The 20,523-nt window shown below is 39.9% G+C and overlaps 1 protein-coding gene across 1 annotated transcript in view; it reads left to right on the forward strand.

The window, feature by feature from the left end:
• The window catches only part of COL4A3 (collagen type IV alpha 3 chain), a 125,818-nt gene that overhangs the window by 82,419 nt on the left and 22,876 nt on the right, over positions 1-20,523 (forward strand). The window contains exons 19-31 of the mRNA XM_032857373.1: positions 872-956; positions 2,254-2,289; positions 4,341-4,505; positions 7,049-7,141; positions 7,824-7,919; positions 11,134-11,204; positions 12,002-12,184; positions 14,090-14,258; positions 16,228-16,320; positions 17,043-17,144; positions 18,792-18,889; positions 19,412-19,562; positions 19,904-20,017. Of these exons, the coding sequence (XP_032713264.1) occupies positions 872-956; positions 2,254-2,289; positions 4,341-4,505; positions 7,049-7,141; positions 7,824-7,919; positions 11,134-11,204; positions 12,002-12,184; positions 14,090-14,258; positions 16,228-16,320; positions 17,043-17,144; positions 18,792-18,889; positions 19,412-19,562; positions 19,904-20,017 (1,456 nt within the window). The remainder of the gene's footprint in view (positions 1-871; positions 957-2,253; positions 2,290-4,340; positions 4,506-7,048; positions 7,142-7,823; positions 7,920-11,133; positions 11,205-12,001; positions 12,185-14,089; positions 14,259-16,227; positions 16,321-17,042; positions 17,145-18,791; positions 18,890-19,411; positions 19,563-19,903; positions 20,018-20,523) is intronic.

A 20,523-nucleotide genomic window follows, 5' to 3' on the forward strand; every position in this document is an offset into this window, starting at 1 on the left:
AATTATTTTTGTGATTTTATGCATAGTTGATTAACCACAATACTTTTGTTACCTCTTTTTTAAACACTCCGAACAAACTGGTACTGTGCGGCATATGAAAAAACAACACCAAAACTTTTATGTTCATTTTCTTTCCTTCAAGATAAATGTACTGAATTCTAAGTGAAATTGCTTGCCAGTTGCATGTGAGAGAAATTCTTGGCATTCCTAGCTTGCTGTGTGTGTTTCCATTCTATATAACTCAGCACTTCTAGTAACTTCCTTGGAAGTTCTACTTAGGAACCAGACAGTGTAGGAGACCAGCAGTAGGTCCACCCAACATGTTAGAAATGATAACCCTCCTTATTATTGCAAATCAGCGGTATCCTTAAATTTAAAGAAATAATCAAAATAGAGTATTTTTTGATGGGTGGGTCCCAACATACTCTGAAATAAAGTTAGCCCATGAGGACAAGCATTTTTAAAAAGTGAAATAGAATATAATAAAAAAAAATCAAGAGTTGTTATGTCAAAATGGTGAGTCACTGCCTGTGAAACTTTAATTTCTGTATACGTATCCCACATATCTCAATATGGATGTATATATATACATACGGAACTGTGAGGGTGTGAACTGGCTCATTCCCATCATAAAATACATTTCTCACTGAAAGCCCATGAAATATATGATATCATGATAACAGAATCATCAACTTTGATCTTTAAATTTATCCATCATGTATACATGACTTTTTTATTCCTGCCAACACATAAACTTACAAATTCGGGAAAATACCATTTCTTGTTTGAGGGGGGACATTGAGGTATTATGTTTGGTGAGCCCACCATAAATAGCTATCCTGTCTCTCTATTTGTTTCTTTTTCCTTTAAGACAGAATATTATGATGCCTACCAGGAAAAAGGAGATGAAGGACTTCCAGGCCCACCAGGCCCTAAAGGAGCTCGTGGCCCACAAGGTGAGAATAAATTTCTTCCTAAAGCATTTGCTGACCATTTCCATGTGTTTCTTTCCGGGCAACATACAGCAAATGTGCTTATAGACCTAGAATTTGCATGGGGGCAACAAGGAAGTCTCCCAGTTTTCACGGGTGGCAGTATTGGTGTGTCCTAATTTTCATACCTTTATATGAAAATTTCATAGGTGCTCTACCACAGAAGGTAATTAAATTCCCTTTGTGTGTGAAAGCATCAAGTTCAAGTCTGACAAGAAAACACAAATGTGGCCAGAGGGCAGGAGGAGGGAATGGGAAGAATCAGCAATCTCAGTGGGGTACAAAAGAAAAAATGGGGACCCTGAAAAACTGTAATTTGAGCAAACCCACACAATAGTGACGAGAGGGGCCTGAACCCTGGGTTTTCTGACTCCTGGTACCATGAAGCAGAGTCACATTTACTCAGATGCCGTCCCATTGGATAGATTAGAAAGGTGTAGGCCAAGAGTTCTCCTCTGTGGCCACACATCAGCATCCCTGGGAACTTCTAAATAATGACATGCCAAAGTCCCATCCCTGGGATTCTGACATAACTATCTAGAGGGGGGCCCTGAGCACTGGTAGATTATAAAAACTCTCTAGATGATTTTAGTATGCAGGCAGGACCAAGAACCACCGAACTAAGGACAATTATTGATACAAATAAGATTTCAAAGGAGAATTTCACTTAAAAGAGGAGAAGTTCCCAGTGTTCTTAAATAAATGGACAGAGAAGTACAGACACGAACATAGATTTGTTTTTGTTTTTTTTTTTTTAAATCTGGTATGTTCACTCTAAGTCACTCACAAGTATCAGAGAATTGGAACCCTGTTGCACTGTCACAGCTGGAAGTGACCTGAGATGCAACACCAGGCCAAACCACAGGACCCTGGCAGTTCTAGCTGGTCACTGTTCTCCCGTCTGCCCCATCCCACCGAGGGCCAAACACAGAGCAGGCTCCTAGCAGATGTCCGCTGAATTGTTTGAAGGTGGGAAGGTGGGATGATCCACTTCTGAGTGCTAAGCATCTCAGACTAATTTCTTCTCTGTGGTTTGACCAAACAAGTGAAGCTTTCTAATAGTTATCTATGTGAAAGTGGAAGAAAAAGTATGAAAATATTTATTATATATTATAATATTTATTATACAAATAAATATTATATAATTATAATGCTATTATATATTATGGCGATAATATGGTCACCCAAGATTTCAAAAATGGGGGGGGGAGGGATGTATGTACGTCCTTATGCTTAAGTAATTACTGTTATGGATTTGCAGGTCCCCGTGGCTCTCCTGGGGTTCCTGGAATTGCTGGTATGTACATGTTTCTTGGGGCACCAATAGAAATGGTCTTAAAAGGAAAATCATGGGGCGAGGAATACCTGGGTGGCTCAGTCGGTTAAGCATCTGCCTTTGGCTCGGGTAGTGATCTCAAGGTCCCGAGATGGACCCCCACATCAGGCTCTCTGCTCAGCAGGGAGCCTGCTTCTTCCTCTCCCTCTCCTCCTCCCCCCACTCATGCTCGCTCGCTCTCTCTCTCCAGTAAATATATAATAAATCTTTAAAAAAAAAAAAAAAAGGAAACATGTTTGCATTGCTTACAGGAGACAAATGCTTCATTAATTGATCTAAAAGTGTTCCTAGCTTCCTCATTGTTAAGTTTGTAACTCATAGCAGAAAAGGGAGTGGAAGCTGACACAAAGTCACTTAGAGATGCTCTTTGACTTCCCAGTGGTTTTAACTAAGTGTAAGGCAATAACTGGTATAGTTGCAGAAGCCTTGAAGCTCAGAAAAGGCACAGAGGTAGAAAACAATAATTTATATTAATCAGTTTGGTTAAAAATGGTAGTTTTCATAGTGTATCATATGTTGTGTAAGTACGTAGATTACACTTTTTTTTAGATTATTTATTTGAGAGAGTGAGAGAGAGAGCTCGCACAAGCCAAGAGAGGGGCAGAGGAAAGAATCTCAAGCAGACTCCCTGTTGAGTGTGGATCCCTACATGGGGCTTGATCCCACAACCCCAGTATCATGACCTAAGCTGACACCAAGAGTAGGTGGCTTAACCAATTCAGCCACCCAGGCACCCCATAGATTAAACTTTTACATGTTTATGTTTTATAAAAACATCCATGACTCACTGGAGTGGTTGCCTTTTGAGAGAGGAAGACTAGGATCAAAGACATTTAATCAAGGATTAACCTCAGTGGCTTTAATTATAACTACAGTGCTGTCATGTGTCATTTTTAAAAGGAAATGATTAAAAAGAATAGCAAAGATTTGATAAATAAGCCCTGCTGTTGATTACATTTTTCTTTAAGCCTTGTGGTATGTTTAAACTATTTCATAATTCTGAAAATGAATTGAAATTAAGCAGTTGCAGAACTGTATGTATTTTATAATCGCATTGTAAAAAAAATAAATGGGTATTACGTGTACTTGCATGTGCATGGAAAAATATACAGCAAATTGTTAACAATGGGTATCTCTTGAAGTTGGAATACAAAAGGATATTTTAGAGGTCTGGTTAAAGATTAGGGAAGAGCTGCTCTCCACCACACCCCCCAAGTAATGAACAGGCTTCTTTAGGAAGACAGTGAGTAAAAATTACAAAGTTCTCAAACAGAGGCCAGAGGGATTTGCTTTTACAGGGAAAATCCTTGTTCAATAATTAGAAATAATCAGATATTACCCCTGCCGGTTCTCAGCCCTTTGGTGGTGAGGTCTTTCCTCTTTATAGTTAAACTGTTTGCAACTCAGGGATTCCAGACTGGCCCTCTCCTCACATCTTTGTTACCGTAAGAGAGACAGATGAAATGGCTTTGTACCACCTGGTAAGCTTCTCTCCCAGAAGATGCTGGCCTCCCCACCACGCTATTTTATAACTAAGATGATTGGCAGGAATGAAGTCCAGTAGGACAGTCTCTCTTTCTCATTTTGAACACTGAAAATTAGGTATCTTCTAGTCGCTAATGAAAAATTCTACAAAGCAGCACATATCGGAGAATTTCTCATGAGGTTCTTTTAAACAAAAAAGACAACAGTGCAACTGAAACTCTGTTTCAGTCCCTTTTACTAAATAAGTCCCTATCTTACTAACTCTCTTTCAGTCCCTTGTACTAAATAAGTCCCTATCGTACCTCATGGGACTGGAACTTTCTGGATTTTGCTGTGCTGTAGTAGTTTAACAAGACTTCAGATGAAGGAAGGAAGGAAGATACTCTCTTTTTGTTTTATACACTTTCTATACCTCTCGATTGTGTAACTTTTGTTAATAAGAATTCGTTACTTTTTGCAATTAAAAAAGTAATATATATGAATCAGGAAAACATTTAAAATGCACTAACATGATTCTGTTCTCCAAGGGTCATCAAGGCCTGGCCTCAGAGGAGCCCCTGGACCTCCAGGCGTGAAAGGAAGTAAAGGGGAACGAGGGCCCCCAGGAAAGAATGCAGTGGGGCCTCCCGGGCCCCCGGGTTGTCCTGGCTCGCCAGGACCTATAGGGTTGCCAGGATATCCAGGACCACCAGGTAGATATCTAACGGGGCCCCTATTGTGTACACTGCCCAATAACAGATGGGTGCAAATCAGTGGCAATGAACCTTACTTGCAGCTTGGCCGGCTGTGTGTGTGGATCTTACGGGCCATCTTTTCTGCTGCTGTTTCATTTGATGAACTATCTATGAAAGCAGCTTGGGCAGAATGAAGACTTGGCTCGTGCAGCAAAGCTTCAGCCTGAGCACCCGCGGAGGGCGGAGTGGGAGGCAGGGACAAGGGACAGTGAAGCAGAGAGGGAGGGACGGTTTTCAGGTTGACCTTGGTCAATTTTGCAACTGCTTGTCTGGTCCCTGGAGAGTATCTTCCTAGAAGCTACAACTTTATTTCAGGACAATCTGTCCCAGAGGACCAAGAAGCAAGAATGTATCCACTGATTCCTATTAGTCATGGGTGGAAGATATATCTCACAGGATCAGACTAAGCGCGCGCACACACACACACACACACACACACACACAAACTCACACACACATACATACTTCCAGCCTCTGTTAGCATGGCTCCCAGGGTGTCCTGTGCCCTGGCATCAGCAGGCAAACCCAAGGCAAGGAGATGTGAGCTGGAAATGCACCAGGGCCATGGGCGCAATGCTGCCAGATAAGGTGGGTCAGAGACCACTGAGCTGCAGCCTAGAGGATGGGAAATTCCTGGAGCTGTCCTCTCCTTTCCAGACCCCCACAGAGCCACTTACCATTCTCTGCTGGCTGACAGGTACACAGAACCTCAGAACATATGAGCCACTCTTTGTCTCTTAAACATCTCTGGAAGGTGCCTGGGAGGGCTTGTGTTTTATACTCACCCCCCCCCCAATAGCCTTAAGAATCTTCTGTTGTGTCAGGGATTTATTATTTATAGACAGTGTGATCATAAACCTGAAAGATCCAGAAGAATAATCTGGAAAACTCTTAGTGTTAGTAAAATAATTCAGCTAAATGTCTGGCTTTTTGTGCAATATTTGAAAAAAAAAATTAAAAAAAATAAAAGCTTCCCTTCAGGCCAATGTCTGTTTAAGAAATCATTCCATTAACAAAATGATAAAATGTCCAAGAACAAAAGCTATCAAGCTATGGTGTGAACCTATGTGAGAAACAAAGCAAAATAAAACTTAACTAAAACTTTTCACTGTGTCGGGGATTTTAACAATTTCTAGTCCTCCAAGTGTTTTTCCAGATGTAGGCTTAGTTGGGTCATTTTATCAACAAGGGGCCTGAGGTGCATAGCTCTTGGAGCTAATGAGTACTGTCGTTGGGCTCTGGACCTTGCGTGCCTGTCGCAATACAGTTCCCTCTGCAAGACACCATGCATCTCTCCCCTTAGAGATGGCCCTGGTTTCCTATCTTCTCTTACCTAAGCAACACCTGTCTGTCTATCCAGTGGCAGCTTCAAGTTCAAGTCCTGCAGAAGGTTTTCACTGAGCCCACATCCTATAACACTCAAGCTTATCCCAGTAGTAGAGTTTTTCGGGTTGCCTGTCTTTGTCAGTTTCCCCTCTAAGACTCAAAATTCTTGAGGTCAGGGATTGTGTCTTCTTTGCTGTTTTAAGCCCAGCATGTGACACTGAGGGGTGGAACATTGTAGGTACTCAAATATTTGTTGAATTAAGTATAAAATGACTATGAAAATGTGCCAATAAATATGAACGTATAAATATAGAAGTATACATTTATGTCTACCTTAAGTATAAAACTGCCATTATGTTTTACTGTTTAAAGATAACTATCCAGTCATCTTAAAAACACAGAAAACTGGATCACAAAATGCACATTCCTTTCAGAGTCAAGCCAACATTACCCATACCCTGTTCCTTCTCAATTAAATGTCTCCATTGATACCTTGTTGCTCTGAAATTTGGAGCCTCTATAGGCATTGCTTTGAAATATTTAGTTTTATCAGCATTGCCTTCAACCTGGATTTGAAATGACAAGACTAAAAAATCTGGTCATAGAACACAAGAGTTTAAGAACATTAGCTGTTTGTTGTAACATTATGGTAGCTGACACATGTGGAAACCTGGGAAGAGCTTTCTTGAAAAAGGACAAACTCAACTGATGTGAACAAGTAATGCAAAGAAGACGGATGATACTCTGTTAGAACATTTCCCTGGAGTATATATTAAGCATCTCCAATATATCAGGGAGATTCAGTGTACTTGAAATAACAGAAGAATGAGATATGATCCTTTGCCTAAACATTCTAAAAGGATAATCTTGGAATAATTGGAAATAATTGAGTAAAATAACATGGGTTGATTTTGTGATGAGAACTAACCAGATAACAAGCTTTCAAAGAATCACTGCACTGGAATTAAAAAAAAAAAAAATCAAATGTGTGTAATGAGAAAAGAAAAGCTGGTCAAAACACTTCATCTTCAATTGCAGATAACCTTCAAAAGATGCAACCTCCAAAACACATATGGGGGAAATGCATATAAAATAATATATCTTATGGAAACACTTACTAATTGAATAAAAAAAAACACATAAACAAAACCCTAGCTTTGGTGTTTTTTTTACAGGTGACATCGTTTTTCGCAAAGGTCCACCTGGAAGTGGTGGATTCCCAGGCCTTATAGGGTTTCCAGGAATCCCAGGAGCTGATGGTCCCAAAGGTTGGTTTCATCAGTGGTGTTGCTCTATGGAAGCAAGCCACTCTCACCATCATTCCTCTCACTGCTTCTGCCCCTCAAAACAATAATCATCCCAAACTATAGTCAGGTATGGCTTCTTTTCCAAGAGAATTGCCTCAAAGTATTCATTTATCTGCAAATCAATTTAGCACCCATTCAATGAATTGTGGGATATGTCTAGAATATAAGTTTTATCCTGCTGAAAGAGAGAGGTACTGAGAGAGTAGATATTTTATTCTTGATTCAGGATTTCCTCTAAGAATATTAAGAAGGTCGGATGGATAAAGTAAGCTGATATAATACATGAATACTTTTTTAAAGATTTTATTTATTTGAGAGAGAGAGCAAGAGCATGAGCAGGGGGAAGGGGCAGAAGGAGATGGAAAAGCAGGCTCCCCGTCAAGCAGGGAACCCAATGCAATATGGGGTTTGATCCTAGGATCCAAGGATCCTGACCTGAGTCAGAGGCAGATACTTAACTGACTGAGCCACCCAGGCGCCCCAAGATGAATGGTTTTTTTTATTAATAGCACAATGTCATTGATGATTTTCCACTACCCTCCCCAATTTTAATGTAATAAATGACTGTGTGGTTGGACAGCATCTGGCCTTTCTGCAGACTCTGTTTGGGTTTACAAGTAACGTACCCGTGCTCTCATTGCAGGGGAACCTGGCCTCTTGTGTATACAATGTCCTTGTATCCCAGGGCCCCCAGGCCTCCCAGGACTGCCAGGGTTGGACGGCATAAAAGGAATCCCAGGTATAGACATTTTGCACACAAGGGTTTTTTCAAGTACAAAAGAGTCAGTTCACTGAGTGGTGAAAAATGTACCAGAAGTCTGGATGTCATGATGTGGTTAGCATGAACTTAGAGATTTTCAAACACATACTCTGTCAACTTACTCTGTCAAGTAAGCCAAAAGAACACAAAAACTGGCATATCCTTGTGTTCCATTTTACTTGCTGATTCTAGCAAACCATGGGGTTCCCCATGAGTTATAGACTGGAGTCCTCCAGGGGTAGGAACTAGGAGGGGTGAGGCAGCCATCCCCCGCATCCCCCAGACCACTTTTTTCTTCCATAAAAAAAATAAGCTTGCTCTCTCTTTTTTTTTTTTTTTTTTTCCTTAAAAGACACAACTCTCCTCAGTCTGTTTGTTTAAGGTCCTCACTTTTGGTAGAGCTAAGGGCAGATGCACTATTTCATTCTTCAGGAGGATACCAGTGCAATAAATCAGCACACCAATGGGGGGCGATAGCGGGGTGAGGACTCTGGTAAACTGGGAGGCACATCTGAGGGGGCCATCCCACACCAGCTCCAGCCTATTGTTACTTTGCAGCATTTTAGGCCCTGTGTTGATAAATCGTCCAATTTTTCTTTCTTTTTTTTTTAAAAGATTTTAATTTATTTTATATGACAGACAGAGATCACAAGTAGGCAGAGAGAGAGGAGGGGGAAAGCAGGCTCCCTGCTGAGCAGACAAACCCGATGCAGGGCTTGATCCCAGGACCCTGGGATCATGACCTGAGCCGAAGGCAGAGGCTTTAACCCACTGAGCCACCCAGGCACCCTGATAAATCATCCAATTTTTCATGAGAAGAAAGAAATGAGGATTTTTATCTGAAATCTTATTTTTTTCAATATTTGCTACTAACTCCATTTTTGAGGGAAGAACCCATCTCGGAGGCCAATATTCTGCGAGCTAAGTAGAGCCCGTGTCACTTCCCTCATCGACCTTTATGACAGACCCGGACCCTCCTCCCCACCTGTTGGCTCCAGGATTCACATCCCAGCTGCCCTCCGTCCTCCCCCTTCCTTAGTCACAGAACTGGCTGTAGACGAAACTCTGAGGTAGAGAAAGTCTCATTAGTTGGGTTCCTCTGCCCCTCGTGCCACTCTCCTGGCTACTCAGGGCCTCTCATGTGATGTCACCTGCAGTCTCGATTCTGCTTTGACCACCTTGGTCTGTAGACACTGTCACCAAATGATCTGTCATTAACCAACAAGAGCTCAAGTCACAGAGCGCGTGTGTGCTTGGCACTGTTCTAGGGAACGTATGTACCTCCCTTCGTGCCTTATTCCTCCCATCCACTCTAGAGGTCAGTGCTGTCATTAACCCCATTTGACAGATGTGGAAGCTGAAACACAAGATGGCAGCTCAGAAGTGTTAAAGCCCGTACTCAAATCTAGACGTGCTCCTCCAGAGCCATACCATTGCTCTCTAGGCTGGCAACCTTTCACTGCTGTGCCAGGGGTTTCCTTTGGAAGCGGGTTAATCCAAAGGTCTACCTGGCAACACAGATAAGAGGTATTTGTATGTTAATGCTGTCAAGTAGATACTGGCATTGGCACAGGGTCTTCGAGGAGGTTGGGTGTCAGTCCAAAGAAGAAATGCTAAATGTGGCACCGTGTTCACCAATAGAGGACACGCACTCAGCCAGAGTCCTTTGTCATCCACAAATCCTTCCTGCTCCTTCATAAATGCCTTAGCTACTCTGTAATCTCTGCCCCCTAACTCCCTGAGATGGGCCTGAGAGGAAGGATGGGGAGGGAGAGAAGGGGCAAAGGCTGTTGCAGGGGGGATTATTCCTCACGCGGCTCCTATGCAGGGCCTAAGGCTCTGGGTGAAATGTTCTATTAAAACAAAAACTAGGGGATGCCTGGGTGGCTCATTCGGTTAAGCGTCTGCCTTCGGCTTGGGTTGTGATCCCAGGATCCTCGGATTGAGTCCTGCATCGGGCTCCCTGCTCAACAGGAATCCTGCTTCTCCCTCTGCCGGCTCTGCCTGTTGCTGCTCCTGCTTGTGCTCTCTCTCTCTCTCTCTGACAAATAAATAAATAAAATCTTAAAAAAAAAAAAAAAACAACAACAACCAAAACCAAAAACCTAAAAGGAAGGGAAGGAGCTGTGTAGAGATGGAGGGAGGGAAAGAAGAGAAGGAAAGCAATCATCATTTCCCTACATTCCCCTTGAGGGACCTCTAGCCCAGGGTGGTCAGCTCACTGTTGATGACCCCCTAGCAGTGTCATATTTTCCTTGGTTTCTCTACATTCGGCATACGACAGGTGGAGCTCACAGAAGATACATAAACAGGAAACCCGTTTGGATGACTATCAAAAAATATATCCTGACTCAAATCTTGCAAAAAAATAAAATCTGAATATATAGTTGTTAACACATCGGCTTGAGAGCCTTCCAAAAGACCCTCTAAAGGGATCAACTTTACAGAGATATTTAAATACATATAGGAAGTGTAAAATTGTACAGTAAAATGCAATTTGGCAATGAATATCCAAAGCCTTGGAAAAATTTTTGTCAATTTTGTCTTGCCCTTACACTTCTAGGAATTTAATTTATTGGAGAAGTGTGAAGCACTGAATTCCTAGATATTTATCATAGCATTGTTTACTACAGCTGAAGTTGAAAAACGATCTAAATTCTACAAATAGCAGTTAGCTGAATAAATGTTGGCTGACCCACACAAAATGCTGCCATGCAACCATTTAAGTGAAGCTATAGATATGTATTTATTGACATGGATATTTATTGGTGGATGATTCCGAAATACCATATATATGTCCAGTGCATTATGGATATAAAATTTTATGAATAACATACATGAAAATTTTAGCAAATATTGTCCTCTGGTGGTAGGTGTATGTTTTTTTACTCTCTTCTTTCTAAATCTGTTTTTTATAATGTGCGTATGTTGCTTTTATGATCAAAACAAATAAATGTTTCTCCTTAAAATTATAAAGACAAGAATTAGGAAGTTAAGATTTTTAAAATTTTTTTTTTACATCATCTCTTAATTCACTTATGTATTCCCATTCTCTCCCTGCACTCTGTGTTTTAAGATACAAATTGTCTTTCTTTTCCTCAGAAGAAAACACCCTATTCTCTTCATTTACTGCATTACCCTGGCTACTCGGAGCTGGCATTCAATGACTATTTAATAATTTACTGCTTTGCAGGAGGCCAAGGGGCAGCTGGCATTAAAGGAAGCCCAGGGTCCCCGGGAAGTGCGGGTCTTCCAGGATCTCCAGTAAGATTTCATGGGTTGGAAGCTTTAGTATTAATTTGGGTAAACAGCACACTCAGGAAATACAGTTGAGCCACACATAGTTTTGGTGCTTGGCAAAGAGTACTTAATATCAGAGCATTTGATAGATTCTTGATTAAATGATTGAATGAATGATGTGTGAAGGAATAAGTGAATCAGTAATGAATTTATAATCATTTAAGCTGTGTCGGAGAGAGACGGCGGATCTGTCGTTGCCTGGGGCTGAGGTTGAGAACAGGCACTGACTGCAGATGTATCTGAGGGAGCTTGGGGGAGTGATGGAAATGTTTTAACTCTGGATTGTGGTGATTGTGGCATAAGTGTACAAATTTACTAAAAATCATTGTATTCGTATACAGATACGTCTTATGATATGTAAATGATACCAAATAAACTTTCACAAATTAAAATTCTGATTATTACAGTGAATCAGAAAGTTATATAAAGATAAATCAAATTATCCATAATGCATGTTAAAATTACCAACATTCTAACATCATCTAAATTATGATGATGTTTGTATTATATTGAATAATATTACTGTGTGTTACATTGAAATTTACTGACTGTATTCTTTTCCAGTGTTGGAAACAAATAGAGAGAAAAGAAAACCAAAAAGCTTGACATTACACCTGTAGGCTAAAGAAAGTGTCTGAAAAAAAAAATCCATGTTCATTAAAATTGAAAAATTCTAGTTGATTTTTTTTTTTTTTTTGTAAGATTGGCACAAGAACAGCTTTACCTAAATGCAATGCAGCCTTATTTCTGTACTGCCCTAGGGATTCCTGGGTGCTCCGGGGGATCCAGGACTTAAAGGAGAAAAAGGTGAAGCATTGCAGCCTGAGGGAGAAGTGGGTGCCCCAGGGGACCCTGGGCTCAGAGGGCATCCTGGAAGAAGGGGCTTGGATGGAATTCCTGGAACTCCCGGGATCAAAGGATCACCAGGACCCAAAGGTGAACCGGTTGGTATTGAGTAACTTTTTTCAAATTCCCTTCCCTGCAATTGAAATGCTCTGAAGTGACGACTTTGGGCAATTTCCATTCAGAAAACGGTTGGCCACACAGTACAGTGGGTCCTTCCAACTGGTAATAACAGCAGCACACATGCATAGTATTTGACACATAGGTGGGACTCGGTGGTGCTTGTAGCCCAAATAAAATTCCACGTTGATAATGCCCTTGTCTCCTACACAAGTTACAATACCCACGTCTGTATCCAGTGAGTTTATAGAGGAGTTCAGAAAATTATTAATAATGGAAAGTTCTAGTCAATACTTTGGGGGCAGTTATCATTCTTTTAAGTCAAAATAAATGCTTAAAGACTAGAATATTTAGGAGTAGAGTTGTCAAATAAACAGATCAAATGTTTGGTCATTTAAAATACCTAGGCTTCTATAGGTTCTGTCTCTTTTCATGGAATAGGGATAGAATCTCTCACATGTACATGTGAGAGATTCCTACCAGGGTCGATTTTAAAATGTCCTGGGGTCAGAGGATGAGCACTTCCTCCCAGCATATCTGTGGGAAGTTTACCAGGCATGCTGCCCAGCCTGCTCCAGGAAATACCACTTTCTTCCAGGGTTGATCAGAGTTATCCAGTTAAGACAGAGTTAAGAGAGTCCCACCCTGAACAGAAAACTTGGCAAATAAATCTGAAGATTCATTTACAGATCCTTTAGTATCAGAATATGAAGTGTGGCTCCCCAAGATATAGATGTGGTATACAGTCTTCCCAACATTATTTGACGACAAAACATTTTCTAGCTGAGACCAGCTCCAGGTTCAATGTTTCTCAGACTCTCCTCTGACAAAGGGCCTGGATGTCCCAATGTGTGTGTTTGGGAGTGGGGAGTGCAGTTACACTGACAGAGGGGCAGAGTCTAGAATTCTTTGGTCTAGTATTAAGAGTTCACGTGATGCTTCCCTTTGCATCTCACTAATTACCTTGTTGGTTCCAGTAAAAGTAAAGAAAAAAATTAAGAAGGTGATGTGTTGAGTCTTATGTCCTGTCATTATAGAAGAAGGAAACAAAACAAAACATCAGTTAGTCACCCAGTGATACTGAACAATGAAAAATCAAGTCAAATTTATTATTTGGGGCCATATTGGAGCAGAAGAGGAACTCGATTATTGTGTCACATTTGACTTGTTTGAAGTATACAAGTCATTTCCAAAGTTATAGCCTATGCAATTACAAAAAGATATTTTATGTGATGCCTGGGTGGTGCAGTTGGTTAAGCGTCTGCCTTCAGCTCAGGCCATGATCCCAGAATCCTGGGATCGAGTTCCACATCAGGCTCCTCACTCAGTGGGAAGTCTGCTTCTCCCTCTGCCTGCAGTTCCCCCAGCTTCTGCTCTCTCTGTCTCTCTGACAAATACATAAATAAAATCTTTAAAAAAACCAAAAAGATATTTTATAAGAAAAAAAAAACAAAACAAATACAGTCTATCTGTATCTTCACCTCCTTTATGATGAAAATAGCTGGTGAAGAGCAAACAAAGGTTTACTGTGCTGGTTTTAGTTCAGAAATATGTTATTCCCATGAATTCCAGCTCTCAAGCTATTTGAACCAATGGCTTATGTGAACAAAGTTTTAGGGGCTATTATACATATAACATCCTGCTGGAGGACACCTTCATCCAAGAGATGTCCAAGTTCATGAAGTGTTGCTGAAATCCAAGGGGCACAAAACAGCAGAAACCAGACCATGCTCTGAGTTTAGTAATAATTCCCTTCAAATGCCAACTGCTGTGTAATTCAAGATTTTCTCATTGGCTGCTTATCAGGTCCTCCTATTCATGGTAAGGTTAACCCACATAAGGAGATACTGGACTGAAGCACTATAAACATATTCCCATTGTCACAGGCCCTGAGTGGTGAGAAGGGTGACCAGGGTCCTCTGGGGGATCCTGGCATCCCTGGGTCTCCAGGACCTGCAGGACCACCTGGACCAGCAAACTATGGACCACGGGGAGAACCTGGTCCAAAGGGCACCCAAGGAGTTCCTGGAGCCCCTGGACCACCTGGAGAAGCCGGTTGGTTAGTTTTCTTTCCAGTCCTGTTTTCCTATGGAGTGGGCTCATAGTTCCTAGAGCAAATGAAGCTTCCCCAAGACTAATGAATGCATAGAAACTTGTTTCTGATCAGTAGAATATATCACCTCACAGACACTGGGAAGGAATATGTAGGATATGTTAAAAAAAATTCATTTTCCCTTTACCAAGTTCAGCTGAAATTTCCTGATGGTCTGTCTCTATTTACTAATAGAAATATTTGGGATGGAGAGGTCCTGGATGGCTCAGCCCATGGAGCTTGAAACTCTTGATCTCAGGGTCATGAGTTTGAGCCCCATGTTGAGGCTCAAATCTAACAAAAAAGAAAAGAAAAGAAAAGAAAAGAAAAGAAAAGAAAAGAAAAATATATGGAATGAGTGGAAGTCAGTTATGGTAGACAAAGGGGAGGCCAAAATCTATGCAATTGATCTTAAGAAGGCTCTTGTAAGTCTCAAGGATCCACTAATGTTATTGCAAATTTGCCCTTTTTGACCCATAATCCAATGGGTGGTTTATAAATAAAACTTCAAAATATCGAAGATAAATGAAGAAAAGTTTTCTGATAATAGTTCTGAAGTCCCAGGAACTTTTGAGATCCACATGTTCTGATCATGGTTGGTGGATTCAGGAGGGATCCAATCCTCAATGTTTACCTGTAGCAGAGAGCATGGCCAAAGATGAGAATCATCATGTGGAGGACAGTTTTCAACAAATAATGCTACCCTATTATTTTTTACTTCTAACATCACTTTCTAAAGGGTTAGACCCACTAAACTAATAGCCTCCAAATCTTTCTATAGTAAAAAATTTGTAAGTGCTTCCCAAGCATTTATATATATTTTAAATTATATGCATGCATTTCTGCCCACACATGTACATAAAGCTTCTTTTATGATCATATATATATATTTTTTTCCTGTTTCTTACTTTTGAGGCTGCTGTTCTAATCCAAGGATTGGCAAACCATGGCGGCTCATAGCCTAAATCCAGTCTACCGCATATTTATGTATAATTTACGAGCTAAAAATAGTTTTTCTATTTTTAAATGATTGGGGGGAAAAGAAACCTTTTGAATAATCCTTTATGCCACATGAAAATTATATGAAATTTAAGTTTCGGTGTCCATAAATATGTTTTGCTGGCATACGGTCACACTCATTCATTTACATATTGTTTTTGGCTCTTCCCATGCTACGATGACAGCGTTGAGTAGTGGCATAGGGACCATCTGGACCACAAAGCCCAGATTATTTACTATCTGGCCCTTTAAAGAAAAAGTTCTTCTAATCTAGCTTCAAATCTTCTTCTTTCTATATTCAAATTTCTAGTAAAGAACTCCATTGTTGCAAAATATATCAAATTTTCCCCATCACACTACTGTAAAGTTATTTTTTTTCTGTAAATATATGCATAAATCAAATCACTAACATTTTTTCCATGTTGACCACCATACCCACATTATCTCAAATCTTTATGGGGTGGTTAGGCTGTATCTCCCCAATGACACATGAAGAACTTATCAGAGGTTAAGGTGTGTGCCCAAGCCACACTTAATGTTTTCTTCAGCATACTATATTTCCTTCCCTTGCAAACTACTGGCCCAAAAAATAAATATCCTACCAAATAAATATTCACCAATGTTTAAGATAAATCCCATATTATCAATGTTTTTTGGAATAGCTTCTCTTTCAGTAGACTAGACTATTGAGGTGGGCTATTAATGAAAACAAAGCTTAGGCAATAGTAAGTGCTTATAAATATTCTTCAACTGAATAAAAAAGTTTCAATGGGTTGGTCATCTTTGGGCCAGTTTTGAAACCTATGGAAGCAAGTCTATTTTTTTTATTCCTTGGGCTATGTTTATAAACCCCCTATATCACATTTGTTTCTTCTGAACCAAAAAAAAAACTTCACTACGCACACCAATCTTACGATCACGAACTTTCTTAAGGTCCTAAGGGAGAATTCAGTATTTCGACACCAGTCCCAGGGCCACCAGGACCTCCAGGGCCCCCTGGCCGTGCTGGCCCCCAAGGTCCACCCGGTGAGTATCCCCTCTGCCAAGTCTGGTGCCTTGCATCAAATGGCATCCTGATTGTCCTTGGAAAACATTGTCCCCTATGTAAGAAAAACTCTATTTGTTGGCACCAAAAGAGAGCAGAGGCCAGAGTTGTGTGAGATAAAAAGCCCACAGGTAGGGTACTTGTCATTGTACTTTGAGATCATCCAAATTACTCCCATTGGTGCCTCTGATTCCAAATAAAGAAATAAGATAGATAGATAGATAGATAGATAGATAGATAGATAGATAGATAAAGGAGGAGGAGGGAGGAGGAGGGAAAACAGTAAAATTACTTAAAAGGAATTCAAGAGAAGAACAATCTCCATGGATTTTTGGTTGGGGGAGTAAGTGATGTTTGCCAGTGGTTAATCAAGCTAGTTCCCACAGCTTCTTCATTTGAAAATGTAACTTCTTTGTCAATATGATCTAAAACTTAACTTTGCATGTATGGAGGGAGACTTCTGTAGCTCAAGATATCTAGACTATTTCTTTATAGGAATTAAATTCTATCTTAAACACTATTTGTAGCTGCTAATGATTAGTCCTTGGATAAGAATTGAGAGGAAAGAAGAGTATACGGTTGGGGTTATATTAAACTTATTTCTTAATTTCCCAAAAGGCCTTGAATGACACAGAAAATTAGACTTTTTGTTTAAGGGCAAGATGAGGGGAAGTTTCTTACGTGGATGTGTGTGTGTTTCAAGGTATCCCTGGATCCAGAGGAAAATGTGATCCAGGTCTTCCTGGGCCTGATGGTGAACCAGGAATTCCAGGAATCGGCTTCCCTGGGCCCCCTGGACCTAAGGGTAAATGTACAAATTTTAAAACATAGGGTCTATTGTGGATATTTAGAAAATATAGATACGTGTCATGAATAACATTGAAAAGATCCATAATATGATATTTAAAATAATGTTTTCCACCCATCTTACAAGGAAAAAAAGAATTACAATGATGTTAGATAAAAAGGCAGAATTCACACAGATTTATGCATCTCATCTCAATTAAACTTTTTAAAATATGTAGAAAAAGTTGGAAGGAAATTCACACAAAACAGTAGTAGTGATTCTTTTTGAGTGTGGAATTATGAGGAATTTTTTCTTGACTTCTTAATAAATGTGTGCACTTTTTACATTTATGCATTTTTTAACTTTATACATTTCTTTTATAATTAGAAAAGAACTATTAATTTACAATTAACTGGCTTTCCTAAACACTCCCCTACGAATTACAGAAGTTATTTTCTTTTGGGAACGAATGCTGTTTCTCATCGAAGGGAAATCACTCCAAAGATATCCAGATGCTGAGAACTCAAACCATAAATTAACAAATACATCAGAGTCTTGTCCAGAATGACATACTAGCCATTTCATCCCTGGGTTGTTGCATAGATTTTCAGATTTTATAATCCTTTTATGTTTGTTTCAATATTATTTAGAGTGTCTGTGAAAATAGAATCCATTTTTTATACTTGATCTCCTAGATTAATGTCATTAGTGCTTACAAATATAGATATATTGATCTCAGTTTATGAATATTTGAAATGGAAAATGTAAGTTTCAAGAATGTCTTTGTCTCCAGTTTCTTGGATGTCTTCCCAATGATATGTGAAGTAATGCAGCCTGGCCCATATTTTTGCCTCCTCCTTCTTGGACCCTGCATTAAAGTTTGCATCCTTGTTTGTAACACTATGGATTCACCCTCTGTAAGGAGACTATAAATTATGGGGACCAGAAGTAGTCTGAGAAATCCCTGAAAGTTCAGACTTAAAGTTTCCCAGCTGAACCTAATAATCCCAGAAACTACTGGTGAATTAAAAATTGGTCAAACTAAAAAAAAAAAAAAAAAAAAATTGGTCAAACTAGAAGCACAAAAGGAATCTCTAAATGCAGCGTTGCTTCTCTAGGGTTTCCTCTTGTGAACTAGGGAATAGAACAAATGATATTTGTGACTCCTTTCTCAATTCTCCTACTACAAGTATATAAGAAAGAAATTAATTCATTATATTCAATGGCAGTAGGAAGTAATTCTCTTGAGCAACCCATGTTGAGAAAGGCTACCTCGGGCAGCAGATATGCTCTATATCTTTGTCTGGATCATGCTTGAATAGATTTATAGACATTCAAAAATTCATTTGGCTGTACATTTTATGTAAATTATACTCCAAAAGAAAAAGTCACCCAAATAGTCAACCAGAATCAGTGAAATTGTTGCAAAAAAAATGTAGTCATCCTAAACAATAAAATGGAGAAAGTCATTTTTCGATTGAGGATCTGATTTGGAATGGATTTTTTTTTAATTGCCAATGTAGCAGTTGGCTTTTTCATCATTCAGACTTCCATAAAAACATCTCTAGCAACTTGCCTCATAAAAACATTGGATAAAATAACAGGGATACTGCTTTAAATCTTTTACTAAGCCTACTCCTGCAACATTTATTGTTTTCTCTGTAGGAGAGCAAGGTTTTCCTGGAGTAAAAGGAGCACCGGGTTGTCCAGGAGAAATGGGGAAGCCCGGGCCACCCGGAGAACCAGGTCTCCCAGGAGCCAAGGTCTTCAAGATTTAAAACTCAGATGGATGTGTGGGGATGAATGGGGGCAATCACAATCAGCCAGTTAGGATGCTCTGGGTGTAGAAATTATCTATATATTGGTAGATGATGAAGATATTAAATAGTTTTTAACACTTCTTTGAAGCTTTTAGAAAGGAAAAGTAGTGTTAGAAGACAGTTTTGCCTCCCTGTTTCTTCCCTAATCTTCAGGAACGTTCAGAGTATTTAAAATGGAAGGACTCTAAAAAAGTGTGGATCACTATGATCAAAACTGTCAAAAGTAAAGACATCTGGACTGTTTACAATTTCAGTCTTCTGTAAAAGTGGCAGTTACAGAGCCTCAAGAATGGTCAAGCATAATTTTATAAAACCAGCAGCTAGAATTGAGAAAGGAAAGAATTGTGGAATGGTGGTAACTGTGCAAAAGGGATTATTCTCAAGTCATTGGCCTAAAGACCAGTCAACAGTGCAGAAAGAGTTGGAAGTATTACATAGTGAAACTAACATGTGTTCTGTGCACAGGGAGAACCAGGACTAGCCATGCCTGGACAACCAGGAACACCAGGTTTTCCAGGAGAAAGAGGCATTTCTGGGGAAAATGGAGAAATTGGATTCCCTGGACCTCCAGGTCTCCCTGGAATTCCAGGAACTGGAGGGGTTGGTGGACCCCAAGGTACAATAGCAAGTGTGATTACTTTTCTCCATGGTAAGCTCTGCTAAAATGCAGCAAGTTGAAGGTGCTCTAGGATGAAGACTTATTCTCAGACTTCCAGTTTAACAAATAGAATCTGCAGCGTCTATTTTTCCATTCAATATTGCTGCTCTCCCTTTGTTTTTTTTTTCTTTCCTTTCTCCTTCCTTCCTTCTGTCCCTTATAACAATTGTCCTTTATAAAAGATATACCAGTGGTATTAAACATAGGTTTAATTTAGGGGGGAAAGTTACAGAAGGATTGTGATAGCAGTACTAGGACCTCGGGTTTTGTCGAATATATTCCTGGACTCTATTTTGCAGGGGATCCAGGGAAGCCCGGACCACCTGGAGAAAAAGGATCCCCAGGAATGTGCACAGAAGGTCCCAGGGGAGCCCAAGGACTTCCAGGATTAAATGGATTGGAAGGGCAACCGGGTAAGAAGAGGGCCTTAAAACCAGTCATTAGGCAGACAGGTGACAGAAGATTCCTGCTCTGTGCTTTGCTGCTTAACATGGGAACTGTCCAGCAACAAGTTCTGACCACTGTTCAGTGGCAATGTTATTTTAGCCATCTAAACTCTGTCACGGATTTGTTTCAGTGAGTACCACCTACAGAGTAAGAGACCTGAAATTAATACAGTAAAATTGGTTTGTGTCTTATATGCAAGACAGTATGAACACTGAAGATACATAGAAACTTATATTTACACATATATTTATATACATATAAACTCTCAGAAAATGTTTTATCTTTAACTCCATAGGTATATCAAGTGATAAATAGATATGTAGTTAATTGCCTCCCAAGGAACATAAAATAAAGGTATGAAATAAATCTAAATGCTCCAGGTTACGTGGCCCAGATTATATGACATTTACTCTATTTTATTTGTTCTTCTCATTCAGATCTGTGAACTGAGAAAAATCCTTTAGAACTCAGC

This window comes from Lontra canadensis, unplaced genomic scaffold, assembly GCF_010015895.1.
Source record: "Lontra canadensis isolate GAN:19392208 unplaced genomic scaffold, GSC_riverotter_1.0 scaffold13, whole genome shotgun sequence".
Taxonomy (NCBI): domain Eukaryota; kingdom Metazoa; phylum Chordata; class Mammalia; order Carnivora; family Mustelidae; genus Lontra; species Lontra canadensis.